Below are 26,662 nucleotides of genomic sequence, written 5' to 3'. Positions count from 1 at the left end.
AACTCAGGCAACATTAATGGAAGGGAATAAACAGTCGATCTTTCTGGACAAGATGCTTCTTCAGTAATGCGTTTAAGACTCCCACCACGTGAAATGTTAGGCATTGAACAGAATTCAATAACTTCATCTTGACACTTGATGACTTGCCCATTAATAAAATTCTGCTCAGTTTCACCATGAATTTTTATTGAACCAGTCACAAAAGTACTTTAACTACACAGCAGGAGGTCAGAAGCCAGGCATAAGATAGAAAACAACTTAATTAACATCTCTCCAAAGCCTTTCCTCTCCTCACAGGACATGTCCAATGTAGGATGAATTACGATCTGCTTGCCTCAGTGAACACAGCTCCAATAGTACTCAAGATTAGTACCATCCAGAACAAAGCAGATTGCTTGAAAGGCAATCACGTACATCACTTTAACTAGTCACCCCCTCCAACAAGGGCACACCCACAGTCACAAGATATACTATTTACAAGAGGCAATATAACAGTTCATCAGGATCTCCTAAATTTGTGAACTCTACCTCTTCAAAGAAAAAGAGCAGTAATGTCTTTACCTCGCCAAATCACATCATCCTGACTTGGAAATATTGCGGTTACATCATCATCAGTGGGTGAAAACCGTTGAACTCCCTCTCAGACGTGCAAACTATGGCCATTCTAAATTTACATCCTAAACAATGATCTCTACACTGAGAGAATCTGTCTCCTGCATTGTTAGGAAATATAGTTATTCTCTACCTTTGGTGTACTGGGAGCTCACAAGGTGTCCGTTGAGTTTCTGCACTTACCGTGTGTAGTTCAATGTGGGGAGGCAGGGAGAATAATGTCTGTCTTTCTGGGTATCAGCAAAGGTACAGCCATCTCCTCTGTTGTCCACTACTGATTTCTCCAGTTCCCTATGAGTTACCCACAAATTAAATTTTCAGAACTTACTAACAATAATGACATACTGTATAAGCACTGCTAAATCAAATTATCTATACTAAAACAGTTTGAATATTGTAATCACTTGTGTATACCTGTCGATATATACAGCTTTCTGCAGATACCAGTCTGTTATGTTGTATACATAATGAAAAAAATATAACACTGCAGCCTGCTCTGCCATTTTAAGGCCATGTTCAATTCTCCATATATTCTTCTCCAATCTCCATAACCCCACATTCCCAAAATTCTATTGATCCCAGCCTTAAACTGAATGATTGAACATCCACAGCCCTCTGAGTAACGAGTTGAGACTTAAATGACTAAATTACTACCCTGAAATTAGGCTACCCAACTTATAAATTCAACAGTCCAAAGTAAAAGCCCCTTAGCATTTATTACCATTTTCTTCAGTTGCGCCATGAATTATGTAAAAACTCCAAGGGGTAATGCAAATTAGTTGTGCAGCTGATAAAAGTCAGGTGCATAGTCAGGTGCATAATCAGTTGGCTGATCTATCTTTAACTGCGTCTAAATAAAATGAACTAAGTATTTGTTGAAGTAGCATTATCTGTTATTTATATAGCAGCTTTACGTAGAAAAGTGGCTCAAAGCGATTATTAGCCACATAATCATTAAATGACACTTGAGACAAAGGAACACATTTAGAAAGAGTGGCAAAAGCTTGTCTATTTAGCAAGGTTACAAAAGAAGCCAAGCAATGTGAAGAGCCAAGAGAATTAAGGAGGAAATCCGATGGAATTCTACCACATGAGACCTACAGGTTGAAGATTTATTTGCCAAAAGTTAACAGAGTGAGCATCTCAAACTGCTCCATTGCCTACTTTGACCGGTGTCTACACACAGAAAATTCAATCCAATGTATTGAAGTTTATCACTATCTTGTAAGAGGATGCTCATGCTTTGGCTGCCTTCAAAGGCTCCAAAGATCTATGTCCTTTATTCCATCACTTCCTTTAAACATCACAAAAATAGTTGTATTAAGACTTCAGCATTCATCTAAATCAGGATGCAAAACTGCCAAGCTTTATACAAATTAAAAAGCTACAGTGGATTTAGCCACTTCCAATTTATGAATAGCAATATTTGCATAGAGCTCTTAAACAGCTGTAATCCATTTATACCACATCCTTCTAAATAATATAAGATTTGAAATTCCATTATGGTCGCTAAAATCTGTTATCGGTTATCTAAATTCTCTAGGGAGCTCAAATGGTTCAACTGTCTCAATAAGGTAAAGTGCTAACAACAGCAATCACATAGCTGAAGACTATGCCAAGAGTCTGCCCTATCAAAATTCCATACACCTTCATAAAGCACCAACATAAATGTTGATCATTTAAACTATTCATTTAAGTCACTTTACTGAAAGAGACAGATGCCACTGCGTTAATAAAATATTACAGTACAGAAGTCGAAAATGTTTAAGCAATAACAGAAACATTGAAGTAAGGGTGTCATTTCCTGGTGCTTGCTCTGCCATGGCTGCTTTGTGAACTAGCTCCATGCACTTGCCTTCATTCCACAACCCTTGCTGAATGTTCAACAAGACTTCCATCTGTCAAGCATAGTTTACAGATTAACATCTCACATCAATTCTCATCTGAGGAAGTGATTCAGACTTCCATAATGCAAAAATGGGTTTCTTTTCTTCAATTCTTAAAAGGCAGGCTGTACGATGGGGCCATCCACCACAGAAACTGCTTCTTCTATTTCTCACAATTTCTTTTAATAACATGATCACTGACTAAGCGAAATAATCAGTATGGAGAGCTGGAATACAAGAGAAGATATATCTGCACTTCCTTCTCTATTTGTTCAGTAACTTCTCACCATTATATGAAGGTAGACAAAATTATGAGGGGTACAACAGGGTAAATCCAAGCAGGCTTTTTCTACTGAGGTAGGATGAAACTCGAATTAGTGGTCATGGTTTAAGAATGATAGTGAAATAATTAAGGGGAACATATAACCACATAACCATTACAGCAAGGAAACAGGCCATCTCAGCCCTTCTAGTCCTTGCCAAACTCTTACTCTCACCTAGTCCCACCGACCTGCACTCAGCCCATAACCCTTCATTCCTTTCCTGTCCATATAGCTATCCAATTTAACTTTAAACAACAACATCGAACCTGCCTCAACCACTTCTGCTGGAAGCTTGTTCCACACAGCTACCACTCTCTGAGTAAAGAAGTTCCCCCTCATGTTACCTCTAAACTTTTGCCCTTTAACTCTCAACTCATGTCCCCCACTCTCAATGGAAAGAGCCTATCCACATCAACTTTATCTATCCCCCTCATAATTTTAAACACCACTATCAAGTCCTCCCTCAACCTTCTACGCTCCAAAGAATAAAGACCCAGCTTGTTCAACCTTTCTCTGTAACTTAGGAGATGAAACCCAGGTAACATTCTAGTAAATCTTCTCTGTCCATGAGGGGGATTTTCAGAGATCACTTCAAAGGATCTGTGCTGGGTCCAGCACATAAGAGCCATTACAAAGAAGGCTTGACAGTGCCTCTACTTCCTTAGAAGTTTGCAAAGGTTCAGCATGTCATCTAAAATTCTGACAAACGTCTATAAATACATGGTGGAGAATAAATTGACTGGTAGCATCATGGTCTGGTATGGAAACACCAATGCCCTTGAACAGAAAAGCCTTCAAAAAGTAAAGGATATGGCCCAGTCCATCGCAAGCACTGAGCGCATCTTTAAGGAGTGCTACAGCAGGAAAGCAGCATCCATCCTAAATGACCCCTACCATCCAGGCCATGCTCTCTTCTCAAAAACACAAGATATTCTGCAGATGCTCTCTTCTCACTGCTGCCATCAGGAAAAAGGTATAGGAGCGTTAGTTACCACACCACTAGGTGTGGGAACAGTTATTATCCCTCAACCTTAACTTCACTAACCCCAACACTGAACTGCTTCCAAACCAATGAACACACTTTCACAGACTATACACTCATGTTCTCGATATTTATTATTTATTTAATTATTCCCAAACCACCCCTCCTTTCTGTATTTGCATAATTTGTTGCCTTTTGGATATTTGCTGTTTGTCCAGTTTTTCATTGATTCTATGCTTTTTATTGGTACTTGCTCTGAATGTCTGCAAGAAAATGAATCTTACGGTGACAAAAATGTACTTTGGTTATAAATTTACTTTGAGCTTTTTCATAGAGGGTGGTGAGAGTGCAGAAAGAGCTGCCAGTGGAAGTGGTGGATGCAGGTTTGATTTGAACATTCAAGAGAAATTTGGATAAGTACGTGGATGAGAGGGGTATGGAGGGCTACAGTCCGGGTGCAGGTAGATGGGTCCAGGCAGATTAATAGTTCGGCATGGACAAGATGGACCGAAGGGCCTATTTCTGCCTTGTAGTTTTCAATGACTTCAATGAATGAAAACAATTACTCAAACCAAGAAGAACTTGGGTATGTAGGACAACAAAATCTGGAGTGGGCAGCTGGAGCACATCAGGCAGTACAAATTTGACATTTTAACAGCTGTGATTGTACTCAGGGAGGAACATTTCCAGATTAATAAGAAAGAACATTGACACAAAATAAGCAGGCAAAGGCAATAAAGGTAAGTATATTAATCATGCACCTCACACAAACATCTGAGAAAAACATTAGAAGTTGCCTTGTCAGGGTTCCCTCACAGTTCATCAGATAAGTATATACCACAGGCAGAATAGGTTAAGGACGGCATGGCAGTGTAGTGGTTAGCACAATGCTTTACAGTACAGGTGACCTGGGTTCAATTCCCTCCACTGCCTGTAAGGAGTTTATACGTTCTTCCTGTGACCATGTGGGTTTCCTCTGGGTGCTCCAGTTTCCCTCCACAGACCAAAGACATACCTTTTGTTAGGTTACTTGGTCATTATAAATCAGGGGACTGCTGGGCAGCGTGGCTTGAAGGACCAGAAGGGCCTACTCCACACTGTATCTCAATAAATAAATAAATACAAACTCATGGTGAACTAACAGCTCTCATTCAGAATTGAACAGTCAAGCTCATCGAAATAACCAGCAGCTGAAGGGGATAAAGAAGTTTAGGTAGACTTCTAGTTCCTGAATAATTGGCAGGTATTAACAGAAACAAGAGTAAAAGTAGTCTATCTTTTGTTTTTGCCCATAGAAGTAGCAGCACCAAAGAGCCAACAGATTGGTGATGCCTCTGGGGTATTAGTGCTCGTGAGAGAAGCAAGGAAAAGACACAGAGAGACTGCAGTCGCTGGAAATCTGGAACACACACGAAGAATGCTCAAGGAACTCAGCAATGTTTATAGAGGGGAATGAACAGTCAATGTTTCAGGCTGAGACCCTTCATCAAGCTTGAAATGTCAGCTGTTCAATTCCTTCCAGAGATGCTGCTGACTTGCCGAGTTCCTCCAGCATTTTATGCATGTTGCTCCCTCTATTCCCTGCCTGTTCATCTACCTGTCTAAATAGCTTTTAAACATGGCAATTATATCTGTTTTCACCATCTTCAGTGGCAGTAATTTCCAGGACCTACCTCTCTCAGTATGAAAATAAACTTGTTCAGTGTATCTCCCTTAAGTTATCCCCCTCTCACCTCATACCTATGCCCTCTAGCATTGACATTTCCACCCTGGGAAAAAGAATCTGAATAAAGCAGTAACATGATGCAGGTGGAAATGAATGATTTTTGTGATGATTGAGCTTTAATATTTAAAGGACTTCATATTTGCAGGGTAAAACATTGGAGATATTCCCTGTGCTCCACCCTTTGTCTTCCCCATCTTCCCTACTACTTCTCTCTGCTTTCTCAGGTACACTGAAGAGTCTCAAACATGAAACGTTAGCTGTTTCTTTTTCCATTGATGGTGCCAGACCTATTGAAATTTTTCAGCAATTTCCGTTTTAATTACAAAAGCAGGAATTAGATGCCCTATTCAAAATAGGGGTCAAGGGGGCTTTTCTACAGTTCAGTGTTGCTTTATTTCATTATTAAAACACTTTTTATCACCATTTTCTCTTTCATAACTTTGTATATATGATGTGAGAATTTAAAGGGGAGGGGTTCAGCTCTGAGACTTTAAAATGCTTAAACCAAAAACTAAAAAGAGCCACTGAATCAACTGAACATGCATTTTGAATTTACCTCAGAATATTAAATGCAATCTTTTCTTCAATATAAAAACTGACTCCCCAGTTTGTTTATATTTTCTGTTCAATTTCATGGATTAAGGCGATTAAAGACCCTTAATCACCACATTAGCTATAAGGCCCTGTAAATACTAAACAATGAGAATACAGTAAACATTTTTGATTCACAACAGTGCAACCTGAAATATGTCACAGAAAATTCAATATGCATAATGTAACCTCTAAATATTTTTTAGCTGCTGCTGAGGAAACGTAAAGTACAATTGCAGAATGCGTGTCTCCGGCACTTACTGTCGATGGATAAAGTACTCTGATCCGTCAGGATTTAGTACATAAAACATTACCAAGATCAATATATTTTAATTAAATAATGCTTACGTTCTGGAATCAAGCTTCAGAAATCCCAGTCGATCATATTCTAGAAAAATAGAAAAATCACGTAATTAAACAAACATATTTCCCTACCTGCTTACTGCAAGTTAGAATAACTTAATAGCCTGATAGTGGTTTATTTAATTCAGAAACCATTTTCAGCTTCTCCCTAAGATTTTCAAACATTTCTAGGATCTTCAAAGAATTATTTTCTTACTCAAATACTCAAAAAAATTCATATACCACAATTCACATAAGACTAAAGGGATTTTTGATTACATCAGTATCTGCTATTGTAGCTGTATTGCCTAAAGATCCACATTGAATAATTCAGAAAGAGCCTCCATCATCAGATGCCTGAATGGCCCATGAATCTATGAACACCACCCCATTATTCCTTGCTTCTGAAACTACTTAATTCTGTAATTTATAACAACTCTTATGCTTTTGCATCATAGTGCTGCTGCTAAACAAACTTGACGTCATATAAGTCAGTTATAAAAATGGGCAGCAGAGTAGGGTAGCGGTTAGCACAACGTTTTATAGTACCAGCGACCTGGGTTCAATTCCCGCCGATGTCCGTAAGGAGTTTGTACATTCTCCCTATGACCGCATGGATTTCCTCTGGGTGCTCTGGTTTCCTACCACAGTGCAAAGATGTACCGGTTAATTGGTTATTATAAATTGTTCAGGGATCAGGCGAGGGTTAAATTGGGGCTTGCTGGATGGCGCAGTTCAAAGGGCCAGAAATAAATAAATAAATAATGCTGATTCTAAATCCTATTTTGATTCTGATTTTTGGACTCCGATATCAAGTTAACTATGAGGATAACATACACAACTTGTATAATATTTCTACCAGCAGAAGTTAATTCATCAAGCTAAATTTAAACAGGTCTTCTCTCATTTATACATCGGAACCTCCAAGTTCCATCTCCTAATCTTATCCATATTATCCTGAATAGTGGAACTTAATCATCCTTTTATATAACATCACCATTGTTCTAACACCATGAAACATTTTCTATACTTCTTTAGAGTCTCATAGAGTGCGACAGCTTACGTTTATTGTTCCAACAGTTCATCACTCTACATACAATACATTTCAAAAAGATAAAAGTATAGAAATGACTACACTAGATTCTGCAGACACTGGAAGTCTTGAGGAACACACACAAAATGCTAGAGGTAGTCAGCAAGTCAAGCAGCATCTATGAAGAGGAATAAAAAATACATTTTGAGCCATGATCCTAAGTGAATGCAATGGGCCACAGCAACATGTTGTGAAAGAAATAAAGCAACAAGTGTACCTGCAAAGAAAATGCTGACATTTCTCAATACTATAACTATTTGAGTCTGATACTAATAGAACATCTGTATTTGGACAGCATGTTGGTTAAACAAATCTTCAGTGTAGATGCTCAACAATATTCACACTCAGAAATAAAAGTAATAATGTTTATATAAATGAAGAAGAGAAATTTCAGGAGAAAGTTATGATATGAGAAGTTGGTAGCAGAGGTGTCATCACTGTTATTCCCCTGTGCTTGATACAGTACAAGTCGCAGCTTCCACATAAAGACACAGATCTTCCACCGATTTTAAGCCAATTGCCTGTTCTAGAAAGTTGCTGTTATCTAGATTGGATCTCAGGTGTATTGTTCCTCAGATAAGCCAGCTCAGAGCTGATTTAGTAAGGCTTTGTGCAGCACAAGGCCTTTTCAATCTGACTGGTAAGCACTGCCATCAGAATTGCATTGAGAACCAGTTAAAACCTGCCCTCAGGGCTGTAGACCTATTTCACCGTGTCAATGCTTGATCGGACAACGTCTGACCAGCTTTCAAAGCTATCAAAGAGCTGGACTCTCAGGGGCATTCATAAACATTCCAAACAAAAAAAAAACTTCAGAGACAAAGCACTTAAAAACAAGGAAGCATTTCAAAGCAAATATATTTGAAATAAATAAAAAGGAAGTGACTGTTCCTACATCTTATGCCCGAAAACATTCTTTCCAGTTGTATTCAATGAAGCACTAGACATGTGTCAGGGGTCAATGGACAGATTTTCCAGTCTGTGCTGGGACAGCTGTGGAAGCTTTACTCCCTGAATGACTTCAGCAGGAGTCTAAAAGCCAAACGCATTTGTCCCAGAAGCAGCTAACAGCTGTGTAGAAGTTCAGCTCCTCTACCTATTCTCAGGAGTCCCAAACTTCTACAGAGTTAAATAGGTAAAGGCCAGCGGCTCTGAATGGATCTGCCAGCTTTTAGTTGGGAGACCTTACCCAATGGGATTTATCTTAATGCAAAGCCTCCTTGCCAAAAAAATGTTATCATTTCCAGAGCAGTGTCTTTCATCCAAAATCAAGTACAAATGAGAAAAATGACTCTTCCTTTTAGAGGAAGTTTTAGAATAAAATAATTTACAAAATTCTCAAAGCTACAGGTTGGTGACACAAAACTCAGCTTTTCTCTGTGTTCCTTCATGACTTAAGTCTTTCCACTGACAAGAATACCAAGCTCAACAAGATTCAGAACAGTATATTGGCTGGGGGTTATCCTTGAGCATGAGCAAACCAAAAGGTGTGAAATCATCAGCCTCTTGTGTACACAAGTCTTCTGTACTTTTACACAGTCCCATTGCACAGTATCAGTGCTTGACTTTTCAAATAGTCCAATAACCTTTAAATATCAGACTTCATCCTGTAGATTCATTCTCAGAGGCCATGTAAACTTCAAATGCAATATGAAAATAATATGGCAGACTGTGCTATACCCACAGCTCTTCAATATGAACAGATCTTTATGCCTAGTTGTTGCAGTAGAGTAAGTCACAAGCATTGATTAGACCAAATATGGCCAAGACCTATGGCCCAACCCTGCCTGGAACATTCTGAAGGCCTTGAGGTAGCCTACTATCAAAGGCCTTTAAACTATCTTTTAAATATATCTGATTATCAAAGACCTTTAAAACACCACAGTAAGCTATTTTGCGGAGTTAGAGTTAGGAGCAGAATTAGGCCATTTTGCCCATCGAGTCTGCTCCGCCATTTGATTACGGATGATCCAATTTTCCTCTCTGCCCCAATAAGATCATAAGATATTAATTAGATTAAAAATATTAAAATCAAAAGCTTAAATACCCAAAACTGAAGAAAATTATTGTAAGACAAAAAATAAAGGGAAGTAACTAAGCTCTTGACATACAGTCGGCCCTCCTTATCCGCGAGTTCCACATGTGCGAATTCAACCAACCGCGAATCGAGAAAACCCAGAAGTGCTCTTCCAGCACTTGTTGCTTGAGAATGTACAGACTTTTTTTTCTTGTCATTATTCCCCAAACAATGCAGTATAACAACTATTTTACATAGCATTTACAGTGTATTAGGTATTATAAGTAATCTAGAGATGATTTAAAGTATACGGGAGGATGTGCGTAGGTTATCGTGGATCGGGATCGAAAAAAAATGGAAGTTCTCTTACTAAGTAAGTCAGAACATCCAGGTACATCCGGTATTATTTAGCGTCAGTCAAACGTTTGTCTTAGTATATAGTATATATTTTACCTTTCTATGCATATAAAATACTTAAGAAACGTATGTTTCAGCGCCAGGCTCAGGAACGGAAATTCCCGAGGTCGATCCAGTGACAGACCGCTCCCGAGTGTGCTCTCCATCTGTGCCGGGTTGATATGAAGGATCAAAAACTCAAAACCCCAAAATCCAATAATTAAACCACTGCGTTGCTTAGTAATAATTGTAGCTTTAATCGGGCAGGGCCTTTCTCATTTTATCCTTTAAAATTGTTCCGATCGTTGGCCGACTGTAGCCTAGCGCTTTTCCAATGACGTTTCACCTCTTTCTGATCGCTTTATTATTTCCACTTTAGTTTCAATCGTGATCGTGATTATTTTCGTGAACAGTAATTTACAAGTAATTTTTGTTTACATAGTGGATGCTTAGGTGCTTTAAGTTAATTTCATCCAAAGGGTAGCATACTCAATACACAAAATTTAAAACAGCAGGGTATTTCATGGCATTGTTCTTTGTTGATACATGTTTTGATCTTAAAATGATTTTGCATGCCAAATTGCTGGAAGTTCTGGTCGTTAGTAGCACAGCAGGGTACCGATCAATCAACAAAGTACCTCCAAAATCAGACTGAAAGGTTGGAAATAAAAACAAGAGAAGGTGTCATGAACTTAGAGTGGACAAGTACAGTATGTTTTTCCTTCAGTATCTTGTAAACCTGTCAAGGTGATACAGCACTACATTAATATCATGGAGCTCACATCATAGAAATTCTCTAATGAAGTCTTCCTGGGAAAACCTACCTCAAGTTTTCCCCAATATCTCAATTCTGATATATTCATTTCCATCACTAGAATGGTACCCTCTGATGAAAATAAATATTTTCTCTCTCTTAAGTACTTCCTATTAGTTGTTTGCTATCTTTGCATAATTTTTTGGCATTTCTTTTTGAAATAATGTTCATTTTTTTCTCAACTTGCTCCACCTCACAGAAATACAGATTTTTAAAAGGTCTTCAATCTGTGACTGATATTGTAAGTTATGAAAATGCCGTAGGGTACTCAGAGAAATGTGAAGGACCATTTTACTCATTTTTATAAAATGCCTTTTTATATATATTTTTCATTTTGCTTGCTTCCTTTACTCAAAATAGAATTAATACTGTATGCAGTATGTTAATACTTGGAGCAAGAAAGATATTACACAAGGAAAAGGGTAATTTTCAATACTTTGCATGGTCTCCAACTATTTCCTTTTAAGTTATTCTAAACAAAATCAAAATGTAATTAGAAATAGGAAAAGTTTTAAGTTAGATTTAAGGGGAAGATTTATCACTGCTTTTGAAAATTACTTTCAGGATGAAATTCTCATTCCAATCAATATCTTATTAAAGTAAAAATACTGAGGAAATGCTGCTCTGTTACAGGGAGCATCTTTCAGATTAAGCTCCAGCATTGAAAGATCCCATGGTACTACTGTCAAGGAAAGGAGTTATCTCCAGTACCTTAGCAAATATTCATCTCTCAATCATAATTAAAATGATTATTCTATCTTTTTATGAATCTTGGGCACAAGTTAGGTGCAAGATTTCCGACAATATCGAACAGTGACTTCACTGGACCAGTGAGGTACTTCCACAAGTGTTTTGGAACATCCTTAAAAGGATACTGCAAATTCTTTCTAAATATTTCAGACACTCAGCACTGGCATAGACACTGGGACAGCATTATTTTTCTTTAAACCACTAGAATCTCTCATCAGATCACATTCAGTAAAATTCATACCAATCTCCCATCTCGCACCAACTTCCACCCACTACCAAACTTGGAAAATTTTGCAATGCAACAATATTGTTTATTTCCAAGATCACAATTTTGAAATTGCCCCGGGACACTGACAAAAGCAGAAACATCAGAGTAATATTCTGATGTATTTGAGATGATTAATTAAACTAGGGGCACTTATTGTCTTTGTCAATTTTATTTTTTGTATGAAAGCCATTAGACCACACACGGAGGAAAAACAAAAAAAAAAGCTCAGTCAGACAAAGTTACCTCCAGGCACTTTTAACTCTAGGAATAGTCGTACTAAACATATTAGCCCAAAAGTGTTTATACAAGGAGCTGTCACCACCTGGATCCAAGCACTCTTTCCTGTTCCACACAGAGCAATCCTTGTGATATTTCTGTCAATCTCTTTAGAGGGAGTCACTCGGAACACTGACACATGATGACAATGCTCACTCAACATGTGATTACAGAAAAGTACCGTCAATTGGGACAGAAGAAATACTCATTCTACACAGAACACTGTACATCCCAAGGAAACAGAGGAGACATGCACACTAAAATGTGAGAGATAAAGTTTGTTTTGATAGTACCATCTGTAAAAGTAATACAATTTTTCTATTCATTAAAGTGTTAAGTGCTAAACTGCAGAACAAATAGTACCTACAATGTCAAAAAGAAGCCAAAGGTAACATAAAATTACTCTCTCATGCTTTTATTCCCAATCTATACTAGTATGCACCATAGTGGAGAAAAGAGCCATCCAAAACTGCATGATCTTTAGAAAACAAGAATCTAATTTTGTTTTTTTTTATCAATTCATGAAAACCAAACCCATCAATCATCATCCTGAGGAAAATAGTAACTTATAATACTGAAGGATAAACTATTCTAACAAGCAATTTTTCTGTAAAATATCTTATGAATGAAGTAGTTACACTAATCTAAAACCACTTAGATCTCATTTTTCTAAAATAAAAGTTGTTTTCTAATACTTTAATTCAAATATAAAATGCATTAAAATGATCAAATATTACACTACTTACTGTAACCCTTATACACCAATTCCATTGACAAATTGACTTTTGGGAAATACATCAATGGAGAAATAACAATGGTGGAAGATGAAGCTGGAGGCCTTTTGTAGGAATATTGCACTGATCAGTGTCAATGGTATCTGAAACAAATAATGCATCACTCACAAACTGATGTGTATGTATATGATGGTCATGATATTAATAACTTCATGATTCTGGGATAGGTTTGATGGACCAGCTCGTCATTTCATGTACAAATGATCACGAGGAAGAACCAAGTCCCAATTGTCATTATATGCATGCACCATAGCATAACTCTGATTACTCTATTTTACAGGTAAAATAGTAAGTAAATTCTAATCACCTCACTTCAGTTGTGCTCAATCTCACCTGATGAGTAATAAATTCTCTAACTTCCGCTAAGGCCCCACCTCCCCCTCGTACCCCATCTGTTACTTATTTTTATGCACACATTCTTTCTCTCACTCTCCTTTTTCTCCCTCTGTCCCTCTGAATATACCTCTTGCCCATCCTCTGAGTACCCCCCCCTTGTCTTTCTTCCTGGACCTCCTGTCCCATGATCCTCTCGTATCCCCCTTTGCCTATCACCTGTCCAGCTCTTGGCTCTGTCCCTCCCCCTCCTGTCTTCTCCTATCATTTTGGATCTCCCCCTCCCCCTCCAACTTTCAAATCCCTTACTCACTCTTCCTTCAGTTAGTCCTGACGAAGGGTCTCGGCCTGAAATGTCGACTGCACCTCTTCCTACAGATGCTGCCTGGCCTGCTGCGTTCACCAGCAACTTTGATGTGTGTTGGTTGAGTAATAAATTATAGCTATTTTCCCCACTGCCATTTCCAAACTTAATGATGCTGGTACTGAATACTGGAAGATAGAAATGAGGAACTTAGCAACAAATGACCAAAAAGGTATCATCATAAAATGGTCCATTGAAGGAGAATTAGGTTTTTAAAAACTGGATGTAAAGAGTGTTAGCCTAGAAATTCCTTCCCAGAATGCAGAAAACAGAACCTCAGCAATGATGACATGGGTTCCATCCAGCACAAGTAAAACGGCCACTAGATTCAGGTCTCTTGAGAGTCTAGCAAAAGATTCAATTGACTTCCACACAGAGTTTTAGTTATGACAAAAAAAATTGTTACAGCATAAAACTCACAAAATAGCATCAATGTTAGTGCAATATAATTTTCAGCTACAATGGCTTGAAAAACACCAATTTTCATTTACCCAACATTTCTACTTAAACCAAAGTACTTACAAAACTTAGATTCAAAATGAATGTTGCATGGCTATAACGCTGCACTCTACAGCCTCATTACTTTTAATCCAAGTTGCTCACATTTAAGACTGAGCCTCCCTTACAACTTCAATCACTTTACCACATCCTGATTGTCTTCCAGTGGGTATCTACATACACGTGATACTTCACATGCCAGATGGTTTAAAGGTGGCCCGTAATCATCAGTGACAAGGCAGAGAACTGAGTGAACCATGTGGCAAGAGATATAGGAGGCTATATGGCCCTTAACCAACGAGATTTTACAGGAACCCAGTTTCATTGCTGAGCATGTCTACTGACTTTGCCAATTTGATTGCAAAAAGATATCTTAATAACATTAGCAAACTGGTTTCCTAATCAAGGCCATTATCTGTGATTATCACATGGTGAGCACAAGTCAAATTCTGCTGCTTGCAATCTTGTTTAAAACTGCAACAGGGTTTTATTTTTGGAGATATCCAAAGGTATCTTACAAGAAAATTTGGACCTTTCTTAAAAAAATGTACTAATATTACAATACAATGGACCTTATTAACGATGATTTTACCTTGAAATCAGAGATAACAATAGCTCAAATTATAAAAAAGAGGGACAATAAGTTTCCCCATTTATCTTACAGGTCTCATAACTTTACTGAAACTATGTATAGGTCATGATACAAAAAAGTTAACACCTTCTAGAAATGGTGAATTTTAATATGCAGAGCATTTTTTTTATTACCTAGACATATGGCAGATATGTGATCCACAGTAGTGAATTACGAAAGCAAACAAAGCCACACACAGCCACATAGTGCTCGTTATGCCATCCAATATCAAAAATCATTTCTTTTCTATTTTATTTGCACAAGTTTATCCTACATTTCAAAGTTGTCATAACAGTGCACAGTATCTACAGCCCACAGTAAAGGGCTGTCAAGATCCACAGTATTGAATTACTCAACCAAACAGTGAAATAGAATTAATTAAATTGTACTTAGGTACAAGGTATAACAAGGATATTATAAACCTGTCTGGGGGTAATAAATAATAAATAATAATAAAATAATAAAAAGAATTATTTGGGCCTTTCTTGCAGACCTCTTTTGCAACGACAACATCTCCAGGATGTGGATTCATACATTCAATTCTTTCCGCTGAGGTTCAGCCTCTACTATACTAGTATTAAAAATAAGACCAAAGCAAAAAGCTATAAAAGCACCAGAGAACTCCATTGAAGTAATTAAAAATAAGAAATATGGTCCAAAGATAAGGATGTAAAATCATAATAACTTTATGGTATACCAAATGTTATATAAAAGAAAGTGGACCAAAATAGGTGATATAGTTCTTCATATTTGAATTATGTTGTTCACAGACTAAAGTCAACTGGAAAAATTCTGAAGTTATATGGATCTGCAGGAAATGGAAGGATATGAATCATGTGCAGGCTGAAGGAATTAGTTTAATTAAGCATCATTAGCTTAATTAGTTCAGCACAACATCATGGGCCAAAGTGACTATTCTTCTGTTGCACTGCTCCTGTCAATCAGGTTGATGAAATGAGATGGGATGGGAGATTGTGGAATTGCAAAATTATCTCAATGGGTAGACTTCTATGAAAGTACCAGAAAGCATGGGGGGAAAATCCAATCTAAGAAAATGAATCTGCTTTGGATAACGTGTAAGAACACTGTTTATTGAAGGGAGCTGTCGTACTGGAACCCCTAATCATTTCAGGAGAATGATTTAGAACCAATACTTCTTTGACACATTGTCTAAAAGGAAACTAAAAGGGACAGTGATTGTTATGCCATTAATTCTTGAAACCATGAAAGGATTAAAAAAAGTAGCATTCTTGCTGAACAACAGTCACAAAATGAAGTTTCTCATGCTGAGTAAGTATGACACTTGAGACTACGGCTGGTTTAAAGTTTAAGAGGAGAGAGTTAAAGTAAATTAATCTGGGAAAGTTGTTCAACAGACCAAAGACAATTGCTCTTTGAAGTTTTGAAGATACACAGAGAAGATAGGTGACACGTCATTGTGGTCAATTACTGGACTAGTGATACAGACCCATGGATTAATAAACAGAGGGCAAATTTAAATCCTACTGTATTTAAATTCAGTTAATGAAGTAATTAATTGATGGCCATTAAATTGCAGTTGTAATAATTAAGTTCATTATCATTCAGAAAAGTAAATCTGCCATTCTGGACTAATCAGTTTCTAAATCTACTGCAACACACATCAAAGTTGCTGGTGAACGCAGCAGGCCAGACAGCATCTCTAGGAAGAGGTACAGTCGACGTTTCAGGCCGAGACCCTTGGCTCAGTTTACTCACAACTGCCCTCTGAAATCACCAAGCATGCCAGATTTCTCAAAACCAACAAAATCACAAGAAGAATAAAACCAGCCTGCCAACCAGCATCAACCTAAGCACTAAAACTAATAAAAATCTACGAGTACCTTCACAAAAATAACTACAGCAATACAAGACACTTACCTACCATCTTCTTCAGGGAAAATGAAGGGATGGACAAAAATGACTGATGCCATAAAATAAATTAAAATAAATCATTACTACAAATTTAAGAATCATCTTTATGAAATTTTGCACAAAACTAATTCCTTCAATGGTGCTCAAAGTAGCATTTAATAACCCTTGCAAACCAATTCCTTCCTCCAGTGTCAATGAAGACAAAACTGTTAATATATCTAAAACACCTTAAAAACCTGTAGGTCTATTTCACAACAAACATTCAGTCAAGTTTTTTTCAAGAGGTCCCAGAAGTCAAATAGATCTCCCAAAATCTAATTCATTCTCACATGAGAAATTATTTTTACAACTTCAACACCAACCCAAGTCTTGTAGACTTTAAAACAGTAAACCTGATTTTTGTTATACCAGCAAAAAAAATGATTATTTAAGATAGTAACAATTTATTTTTCTCAATTAAGGAGATAAGCAAATTGACAAAATATAGCCAACTGCTTTACAGCTCAGCAAGTAGTTTTATTCGGATCACAGGATTTATGCACATAGACTATGACTCAAATACTTCTAAAGTTATCTTTTAAAATGGTAGTATTTTATGTGGATGTGTTAATCTTTATAAAAGGCTTTAAAATACTAATCCCATAATTATAAAAATAGGGGACAAGCTCTCCTCTACAATCGCTCTGAGCACTGGTGCCCCACAAGGCTGTGTACTCAGCCCCCTGCTGTACTCACTGTACACCCATGATTGTGTAGCCAAGTTTCCATCAAACGCAATATATAAGTTTGCTGATGACACAACAATTGTAGGCCGTATCTCGGGTAATGATGAGTTTGAGTACAGAGAGGAAATTAAGAACCTGGTGGCATGGTGTGAAGATAATCCCTCAACGTCAGCAAGACGAAGGAATTGGTTGTTGACTTCAGAAGGACCCAATTTACATCGGTGGTGCGCAAGGGGAACAGGTCAAAAGCTTTAAGTTCCCCAGGATCAATATCACAAATCACCTGACTTGGTCCAACCAAGCAGAGTCCACTGCCAAGAAGGCCCACCAGCGCCTTTACTTCCTGAGAAAGCTAAAGAAATTTGGCCTGGCCCCTAAAACCCTCACTAATTTTTATGGATGCACCATAGAAAGCATTCTTTTAGGGCGCATCACAACCTGGTATGGAAGTTGTCCCGTCCAAGACCGAAAGAAGCTGCAGAAGATCGTGAACACAGCGCAGCACATCACACAAACCAATCTTCCGTCCGTGAACTCACTTTACACCGCACACTGTCGGAGCAGTGCTGCTAGGATAATCAAGGACACAACCCACCCAGCTAACACACTTTTCGTCCTTCTTCCCTCTGGGAGAAGGTTCAGGAGCTTGAAGACTCGTACAGCCAGATTTGGGAACAGCTTCTTTCCAACTGTGATAAGACTGCTGAACGGATCCTGACCCGGATCTGGGCCGTACCCTCCAAATATCCGGACCTGCCTCTCAGTTTTTCTACACTACTTTGCTTCCCATTTTTCTATTTTCTAATTATGACTTATAATTCAATTTTTTAATATTTACTAATTTTAACTATTTTTGATATTTTTAATATTTAATATTTGTAATCCAGGGAGTGTGAAGCGCAGAATCAAATATCGCTGTGATGATTGTACATTCTAGTACAAACTGTTTGGTGACACTAAAGTATAAAGTAAAGTAAAGTAATTTAGTTTCTCTTGTTTGCCATTTGTAAGAATCCTTTACATGTGATCGTGATAAACTATCCTGATAACAGTACTTTTGTTACACACTAGTGTCACTTTGATACTGGTAGACAGCTACCCAACGTTAGGACAGAGGGGAAAAATAACCTTGGATCCAATCCCTGCAGGCAAAATTTGCCACTTTAACAGCTGCTGTGAAATCTGGACCTTGTCTCTCCTATCCTATAGTTAGTTGAACAAATTAAAAGTTATTTTATAGGCTGAATTAAATTTTGTCTTTTCATTATTCTTAAGACCATATCTCTACCTTCTCTAAAAATATTACAATTCAAATTACAACACATTACAATAGTGGTGTGCAGAAAAGCATCTCTGAACATACAACACTTTGAACCTCGAAGTGACCATAGCAGCAGAAGACCACACCAGGTTCCACTCCTGTACCTAAAATAGTGGTCACTGAGTATATGCTCTAAGCTGTGGTGTACAGAAAACTAACATTCGTCTAATTTCCACCATAGCAGATACAATGATACCCACAGATTGCCCAAAATCAGGCTAGAACAAGGCTGTACAGTGTACTCATTTGAAAATAACATCAGACATTAGCCAGAGCTAAGGAAATGATGATGCATTTGAACTTGTCCAGCATCAATTACTGCTTTCTTGTCTTCTGCAGAGGAAGTGTGATATCTAATAGTGATATTATTAAACTGGGTGTACATTGAACAGGACACCCCATGATGTTGCACTAACCCATGTAAACTTACTCCGCAATCAATCAAACCTCCCATCCTACACAGCCCATAAAACTCCATTCTTTTACATACATGTGCCTATCAGAGAGTACCTTAAATGTTCCTATTGAATCAGCCTCCACCACGAGCCCAGGCAGTGTACCAGCCACTCTGTATAAAAATCCTACCTCTGACATCTCACCCAAACTTTCCTCCACTCACCTTAAACGGATGCCCTCTGGCATTGGCAATTGCCACCATGGGAAAAATGTGCTGGGTATCCACTCTGTCTATGCCTCTCATTTCTTATATACCTCTATCAAGTCACCTCTCACCCTCCTTCACCCTAGCTTACTCAGTATTTCCTCATAAGGGATGTTCTCTAATCCAGGCAGTATCCTGATAAATCTCCTGTGCACCCTCTCTAAAGCTTCTACATCCTTCCTATAATGAGGCAACTAGAACCATGTTCCCTCCAAGGCATATTTTGCTACTGGCGCACAAAGGAATTTAAACTGTGAACAAGAGGTTGTCACCCTCTACCTTGTTGGCATAAGTATATTTCACGATCGTACACAATCACATTTGCTGTTCTGGTTTCTGTTGCAGACAGTGTTGACAATGTGGAGTTTGTGATTATTTGTCTGCAGATTTTAGAACTGGCTTACTTATATTGTTTTTATTGAAGAAATTATTCAGTGTGCACAAGTTGTTGTCACTGGGCAAAAAATTGCACAGCACAAGATTTTTGTGCACACTGGTCATTACAAATTAGAGGGAACAGACTAGAAATAAACACAATTCCCCAAGTGTGGTCTAACCTGAGTCTTATAGAGCTGCAACAATACCTCACGGCTCTTGAACGCAATGCCCGACTAATGAAGGCCAGCACACCATATGTTACATAACCACCCTGCTACCAGAGTGGCAACTCTGAGGAATCTATGAATTTGGACTCAAGATTGCTACAATCCTCCACACTAAGAATCCTGCATTAGCCTTGTACTCCAGCTCAAGTTTGATCTTCCAAAGAATATTACCTCACACTTGGCTAGTGTGAACTCCATTTTCCACTTCTCCACTCAAATCTGCATTCTGTCTATGTCCTGTTGGAACCTATGACAACCTTCTACCCTATCCACAACACCACCAATGTCCACTTCATCTGCAAACTTACTAACTCACCCTTCCACTTCCTCATCCAACTCAGTTATAAAAATCACAACGGTAGGGGCCCCACAACAGATCCCTGCGGAACACTACTGGTCTCCAACTTCAGAGTAAAGTTCAGAGTAAATTTATTATCAAAGTACATATATGTCACCATATAGAACCCTGAGATCCATTTTCTTGTGGCCATTCACAGTAAGTACAAGAAACACAATAGAATACACACAACAGGATAGACAGACAGCCAATGTGAAAAAGACAACAAATTGTGCAAATACAAAAAGAAAATAATTATAATAAATAAATATTGTCAGCATGAGATGAAAAGACCTTGAAAGTGAGTCTATAGGTTGTGAGAAGAGCTCCACGATGCGGCAAGTGGAGCTGAGTGAAGTTATCTCCTCTGGTTCAGGAGCCTGATGGTTGATGTATAATGTTCCTGAACCCAGTTGTGTGGGTCCTGAGGCTCCTGCACCTTCTTCCTGATGGCAGCAGCTGAAAGAGAGTATGGCCTGGATGGTGGGGCGATCCTTGACGATGGATGCTGCTTTCCTGCAACAGCATTCAATGGTGTGTTCAAGTTGTAGATGTGCTCAACAGTGGGGAGGACTTTGCCCACATTGGACTGGGCAGCATCCACTACTTTTTGTAGGCTTTTCCATTTGAGGGCATTGGTGTTTACTTACCAGGTCATGATGTAGCCAATCAATATACTCTCCACCACACATCTATAGAATTTCCATGGGTCCCATCCTCCAATCTGCTGGTGCTTATCATATGACCAGGAAGGACACAAAGATCACCATCAACGCTCCAGTAACTTCTTTCCCGTAGTAAATTGTGGTATATCACATCTGGCACTGGGGACATATCCATCCAAATGTTTTTCTAACACTGCCTCTTTCTTAACCTTGACAGACATGCTCCAGCACATTGCCTGTTGTACACCAATCTCACATTCGTCAAAGTCCCTCTCTCTGGTGAACACTGAAGCAAGTATCCGTTAAGGAATTCCCCCGTTTCCTCCATCTCCGTATTGCTACTAGCTAAAGCTTTTTCATGTCCCATTCTCGCTCTCCTTAGTTACTTCCTTAGCTCCTTCCTGGCTACATTACCACTCTCAAGGGCCCTGTATGATTTTTGCTTCCTAAGTTTTAAGTATGCTTCCTTCCTCCTCTTGACTAAATGTCCACCTATCATCAAGCATGGTTTTCTTCATCCTACCAGCATTTCCCTGTCCCAGTGGGACAAACCCATCCAGAACCCCATGCAAGTGGTCGCTAAACAACATCATATTTCTGCTATGTAACCAATAAATTTCAAGAATTGAACAGACAGCAAACACTATAATAAAGTTTTATGCTTATAATGCAAGTTAGAGGTTGAGACTTTCCCATGGACTAAAGCAGAAAATGAAATATCGTAAAATATATAGTACACAAAGTCCACAGAATTCTGAAATAATAGCAACAAGCTCAAAACCCAGTGGACTTGTATTGTAACTTTATTTGTCATATAGTGAATCTACAGCCAGGAATTCACAGGAAATTAAACTGAACTGTTGAATATCACAAATTTTAAAAAAATTTAAATTTACTATCATTTAACTTATTCAGTCATTCTGTGGCCAAGGTTTTGGTCATAAGGCTTTATTCAAGGCAGTTTTATAGTTCAGCAAAGTTTAAGTTGTCAATTCTTAGGATTATCTCTACTTCTTGAAATTCCTTCAATTTATCCAAGTTTTATGAGTGAACAAGCATGTCCATATGTACTTGCAAACAATCACCATCACACACTGGGTTTCAAATGTTAAGGACAAGGTTTCCCCTAACATTTCTTATTATCAGTATTCCTATAGTTAAGCAATCCAATTCAAAACATTATTTTCAGACTTTTTTATGAAATATTTATAATTTTAAATTTTAAATCAAAAGTTCACTTTTGAAAGTGATTAAGTGAAAATGTTTAAACAGAAAAAGAAGTAACACACCATTATCAAAAACAGTAAACAGTCAATGTTTCAGGACGAGATCCTTCATAAGTCATGCTTTAGTTCAAGTTTAATCGACAATGCAACCAGGTACCATACTAAAAAGAATTAATACATGTAGAGCTAACACTGGCCAAGGTATGTAGGGCAGTCAGGATCATAAAATCAATCAAAATGCAACTGTAATTTAACACAACAATGGTATTACAAAGCTCAATATTCTCATGCCTCAATACAGCTAATAGCATTCAATAACAGGAAAGATCTATATTCCTGCTCTCTCTCTCTCTCTCTCTCTCTCTCTCTCTCTCTGAGTAGTCAACAGCTACTTTAATTTTAATTACTGTTGGAATGTTATTACCTATTGCTATGATTATTCAGATTTTTGTGCACTATGGAGACAACAGCATCCATTATCAAGGACACCCACCATCCAGGCCATGCTCTTGTCTCACTGCTGCCATTGGGAAGGAGGTACAGGCGCCCTAGTTAGCCACCAAGTTTTGCAACAGTTATTACCCTTCAACCATCAGGCTCCTGAACCACTGTGGTTAACCCCTCACCTCAATGCTGATCTGATTGCCCAACCTATACACGACATTAAAGGACTCTACGATGTATGTTCTCAGTATTATTGATTGATTATTTTTGTTGGATTTACACAGATCACTTTTGCACATTGGTTGTTTGCCAATCTTTGTTTACATGTAGTTTTTAATTGATTCTATTGCATTTCTTTCCTCAGGGTAGTATACGGTGCCATGTAGCTACTTTGATAATACTGTACATTAGAGCTGAATACTAATGGGGGAAGAGGTACACAATGAGTGTACATGCAAGTACCACACAAAAAACACCACTGTGAATGCAGACTATCTGTGAAATTCAGGTAATGCTTCTGTAAATACTCTGCAGGGGTTCTGCAGCAGTCAACATCAGCAGTGGCAGTGCTTTACAGCTTGCATACACGACGTCATCACACCTGCCAGGGAGAAGGTAACCAAGGCAGCTCTTCTCTGGCTGTATGTTCCATCTGACTGTCACACCAGTAAATGCAATTCAAACTCACCATTCACCAATGTAACATCATCCTCTGTATTGCAAACAATTTAAGTTGTGAGGCATATTATCTCTAAAAGTCAGTCTATCACTTGTGAGTATGCTTGTCCTTGTTCTCCAAAAGCAATGCTGCTCCAGTATGTAAAGGTGCCATGGTTCAAGGCTGTTATCTTTCAATGGAGACAACTGAGGATTGCCTTGCAGTACTGCTTGGTCTGAGTTAAAACTTGGAGCTCTTACTAGCTCTTCTTTCAGTTAGTCCTGACGAAGGGTCTCAGCCCGAAAAGTCAACTGTACCTCTTCCTAGAGATGCTGTCTGGCCTGCTGCGTTCACCAGCAACTTTTATGAGTGTTTGAAGTACTTACTGTATTTTGCTTAACTGGGCTGAAGATAAATACTGCCCCCAGTAGCATTAGAGGAAAATAGATCAGTCAACTTCTGCATTCTTCTGCCATCTAGTGAGCTAATTGCTGCCCTAAAGACAAACCAATTGTTTCATAATCGTCACTGACGCTACACTTATTCCAAACTTACTTAACTAACTGAATTCAACTTCTGACCCAAGCCTCTGGGCTACGATCCCAAGATCATATAACCATAGCAACACACACAAAATGCTGGAGGAACTCAGCAGGCCGAGCAGCCAATGGAAAAGAGTAAACAGTCGATGTTTCAGGCTCAGACCTTTCATCAGGACTCATAATATAACTATCACATCCTGCGTGGCTGTGTGTAACTTCTGCTTGTGCTGCAATACATGATGACGAAACTGCCTAGGTGTTAGCACTGGCTCGGTGCTACAAGTGTGCAAGTGCAGTTGTCCAGCAATTCCATCCTTGAAAACAGAGGTCCTGAGCTCTACACAAGTGTGATTCTGATACACCTGCCTAGGTATCAAGCATTTACCTGTTAATTATTTATCAACCTTCTGCAACCAAAGTAGTCAGCTCATTGGTGCACAGATCCATTCAGCTGTACAACACAGAAATAGGCCTTTCAACACAACTCGTACATGCCAACGAAGATATTTGTCAAAAGTAATCCCATTTGCCTGCATTTGGCTTTAAGCAAAGGAGACCAACTTCACTACTGCAGTGGGATGTATTCCTGACTCAGTAACACAGCTGGACTTTGCCGAACCCAAGTATAAATTATCAATGAGCAGACAGCTGGCACGCTGCCTGCAGAAGAAGCATCAGTCATGTATTAATCATTATGCTGATCCCAATATTATTTTCAATCCAATTTAGTCTCATAACGCAAGAGCAAAAATTTCAAGTTGAAAAAAATGCTATGTGGCAGTTCAGTTTGCCAAGCAGTGTTGCTCACGAATGCACTAATCTCCAATAAACATTTAGAAAAGCATAGATGATCCCAAAGAAAGAAGAGAGCATACAGATAGAAAATCTACAGAGAATATGCTACAATTGCCAAGGTAATTAGAAAGGAACAAAATCCAAGATACTGAGATTTTGTCACAAATCCAATCCCATATCACCACACAATGAAATCAGAACCTAAAGTGTAATCCAGAGCACTATCTCATCCCTCTGCATATACCACGTGCACATGCAAACCAACTTTATTTGACCAAAACATAGTTCTGCCTCAATTACTTTTTTGTAATGCCACTGTTTTCAAAAAGATGCTCCTTGGTTCAGGTGCTCCTTGGCTTCTATTTTGCACTCAAAAAGTTCATTTAAGTTTTTTGGAAAAGTCAAAGGAACATTCAATGCTCCATTTGAATGTAGGGATAAAGGAAACTTCCAGCAGATTACACCAGAAGGGTTAATTACAACAGATAGATGTGAGAAAACACATTTAGAAATAGAATATCATTTGAAAAATAGAAAAAGCATTTAGGTAATAATCAATTTTCTATATTACTAATGTTTCATAAGTTTCAAGGTAAGTCTTTATTTCATTCATTTATTTTCTTTTCAATCTCTCCTCCTCCTCCCATGCTGAGCTAGGTTCAAATGATCAGCAGGCCTCTGATACCTTTGCTAGATAACTATTTTCATGACCCAGCTTGGTCATGATTGTTCACAAGGCATTTGACCACTGAGCTATTACAAATAAACTGGATCCTTGTCCAAAGGTATTTCCTTGTTTGTGCCATGGTGTAGCATACCCTAGTGATTAGTGCCGATATTTTTTTTTCCTCCTTAACCAGGTGAAATTAAACAAATTACTTCACTTTAGCCGCAAGATACTAATTCAGCATTAATCGGAGACCAAATGTAATACTGTTATTTGGGCATTATTTAAAATTTCCACTTTGTGTATTTGAAGTGTCACTAATCCTTTAACATTAATAATTCCTCATGTCAACCAAAAACTGAATATGCTCTTAAATGTAAGAGCAGTCGTGTCTCTTCCATTTGAAGTCTGAACAAAGAAAACTGCTACTCCTCACAATCTGCAAAAAATAATATAACTCTCATATACAACACAACTTTTACTAAATATTAACCATTTCATCACTGCTTTTAGAGCAGAGAATGAAGCCATTTTTCTGTTAAATTCTAAACAGAATGTGAATTGAATAATGGCCAGGCAGTACATCAAAGTAGTAATTGCTCAACTCCCCATAGCACCTACAGTAAAAATGTGTTTAACAGATGTAAACATTTAACTTTAAGTTACATGAACATACACTCTTGTTCGCAATGTCAATATAAAATTGATCATGGAAAAGAACCAGACTTAATGCAACTTGAAAGTTTATGCAATATTGTCAGGAAAGTTTGATAGGTACGTTTATGTTTATACAATGGACCTTAGTATTTTTCACTATAACACATCTGAATGATAAAAGTGCCAAAGGTCCGACATGCTGTTTTCTTCAATGCCATTCCTATCTAGCCAGCTCTTCAGTTTAATTTTTCAATCGCCAGAATTGTTATCATTGCAGCTGACTGAGGACATCTAGTGGCAGAGATTTGCTAATACAGCATCACTGAAGATCTGAAAATCTTAAAAACACGAACACGAGGAAATCTGCAGAAGCTGGAATTTCAAGAAACACACATAAAAGTTGCTGGTGAACGCAGCAGGCCAGGCAGCATCTCTAGGAAGAGGTACAGTCGATATTTTGGGCCGAGACCCTTCGTCAGGACTAACTGACTTTTTAACTTTTATGTGTGTTATCTGAGAATCTTGAATGGTTCAGGTTTCTTACCATTTATTAACATTGAATAAAAGAATATCACAGGAAGCTCATACATAATAGCATTATATTTATTTACTCAATTAGTTGCCAACTTTCCAATTCAAAAGAATTTAAGTGTTCCATCCTGTTGGAAAATGAGAGGCCATTCTCTTCACCTTGTGTCTCTCTGTGAGCTGATTCCAGAATGATGTGATGGTAAAAGTGTACACCAGAACCCATGTAACAGATTTATAGT

The 26,662-nt window shown here is 38.1% G+C and overlaps 1 protein-coding gene across 6 annotated transcripts in view; it reads right to left on the bottom strand.

The window, feature by feature from the left end:
- The window catches only part of st3gal3a (ST3 beta-galactoside alpha-2,3-sialyltransferase 3a), a 556,478-nt gene that overhangs the window by 280,790 nt on the left and 249,026 nt on the right, over nucleotides 1–26,662 (bottom strand). For 5 of the 6 annotated variants that reach the window (XM_072273563.1, XM_072273561.1, XM_072273559.1 and 2 more), the window contains exons 3-4: nucleotides 6,469–6,508; nucleotides 796–903 (exon numbers count right to left, since the gene is read on the bottom strand). In XM_072273563.1, the coding sequence (XP_072129664.1) occupies nucleotides 796–903; nucleotides 6,469–6,508 (148 nt within the window). The remainder of the gene's footprint in view (nucleotides 1–795; nucleotides 904–6,468; nucleotides 6,509–26,662) is intronic. The other variant, XM_072273562.1, reaches the window with a different exon arrangement.

The sequence above is a fragment of the Mobula birostris genome, chromosome 12 (assembly GCF_030028105.1).
Source record: "Mobula birostris isolate sMobBir1 chromosome 12, sMobBir1.hap1, whole genome shotgun sequence".
Lineage (NCBI taxonomy): Eukaryota > Metazoa > Chordata > Chondrichthyes > Myliobatiformes > Myliobatidae > Mobula > Mobula birostris.
This window is presented reverse-complemented; position numbering and strand designations above follow the sequence as displayed.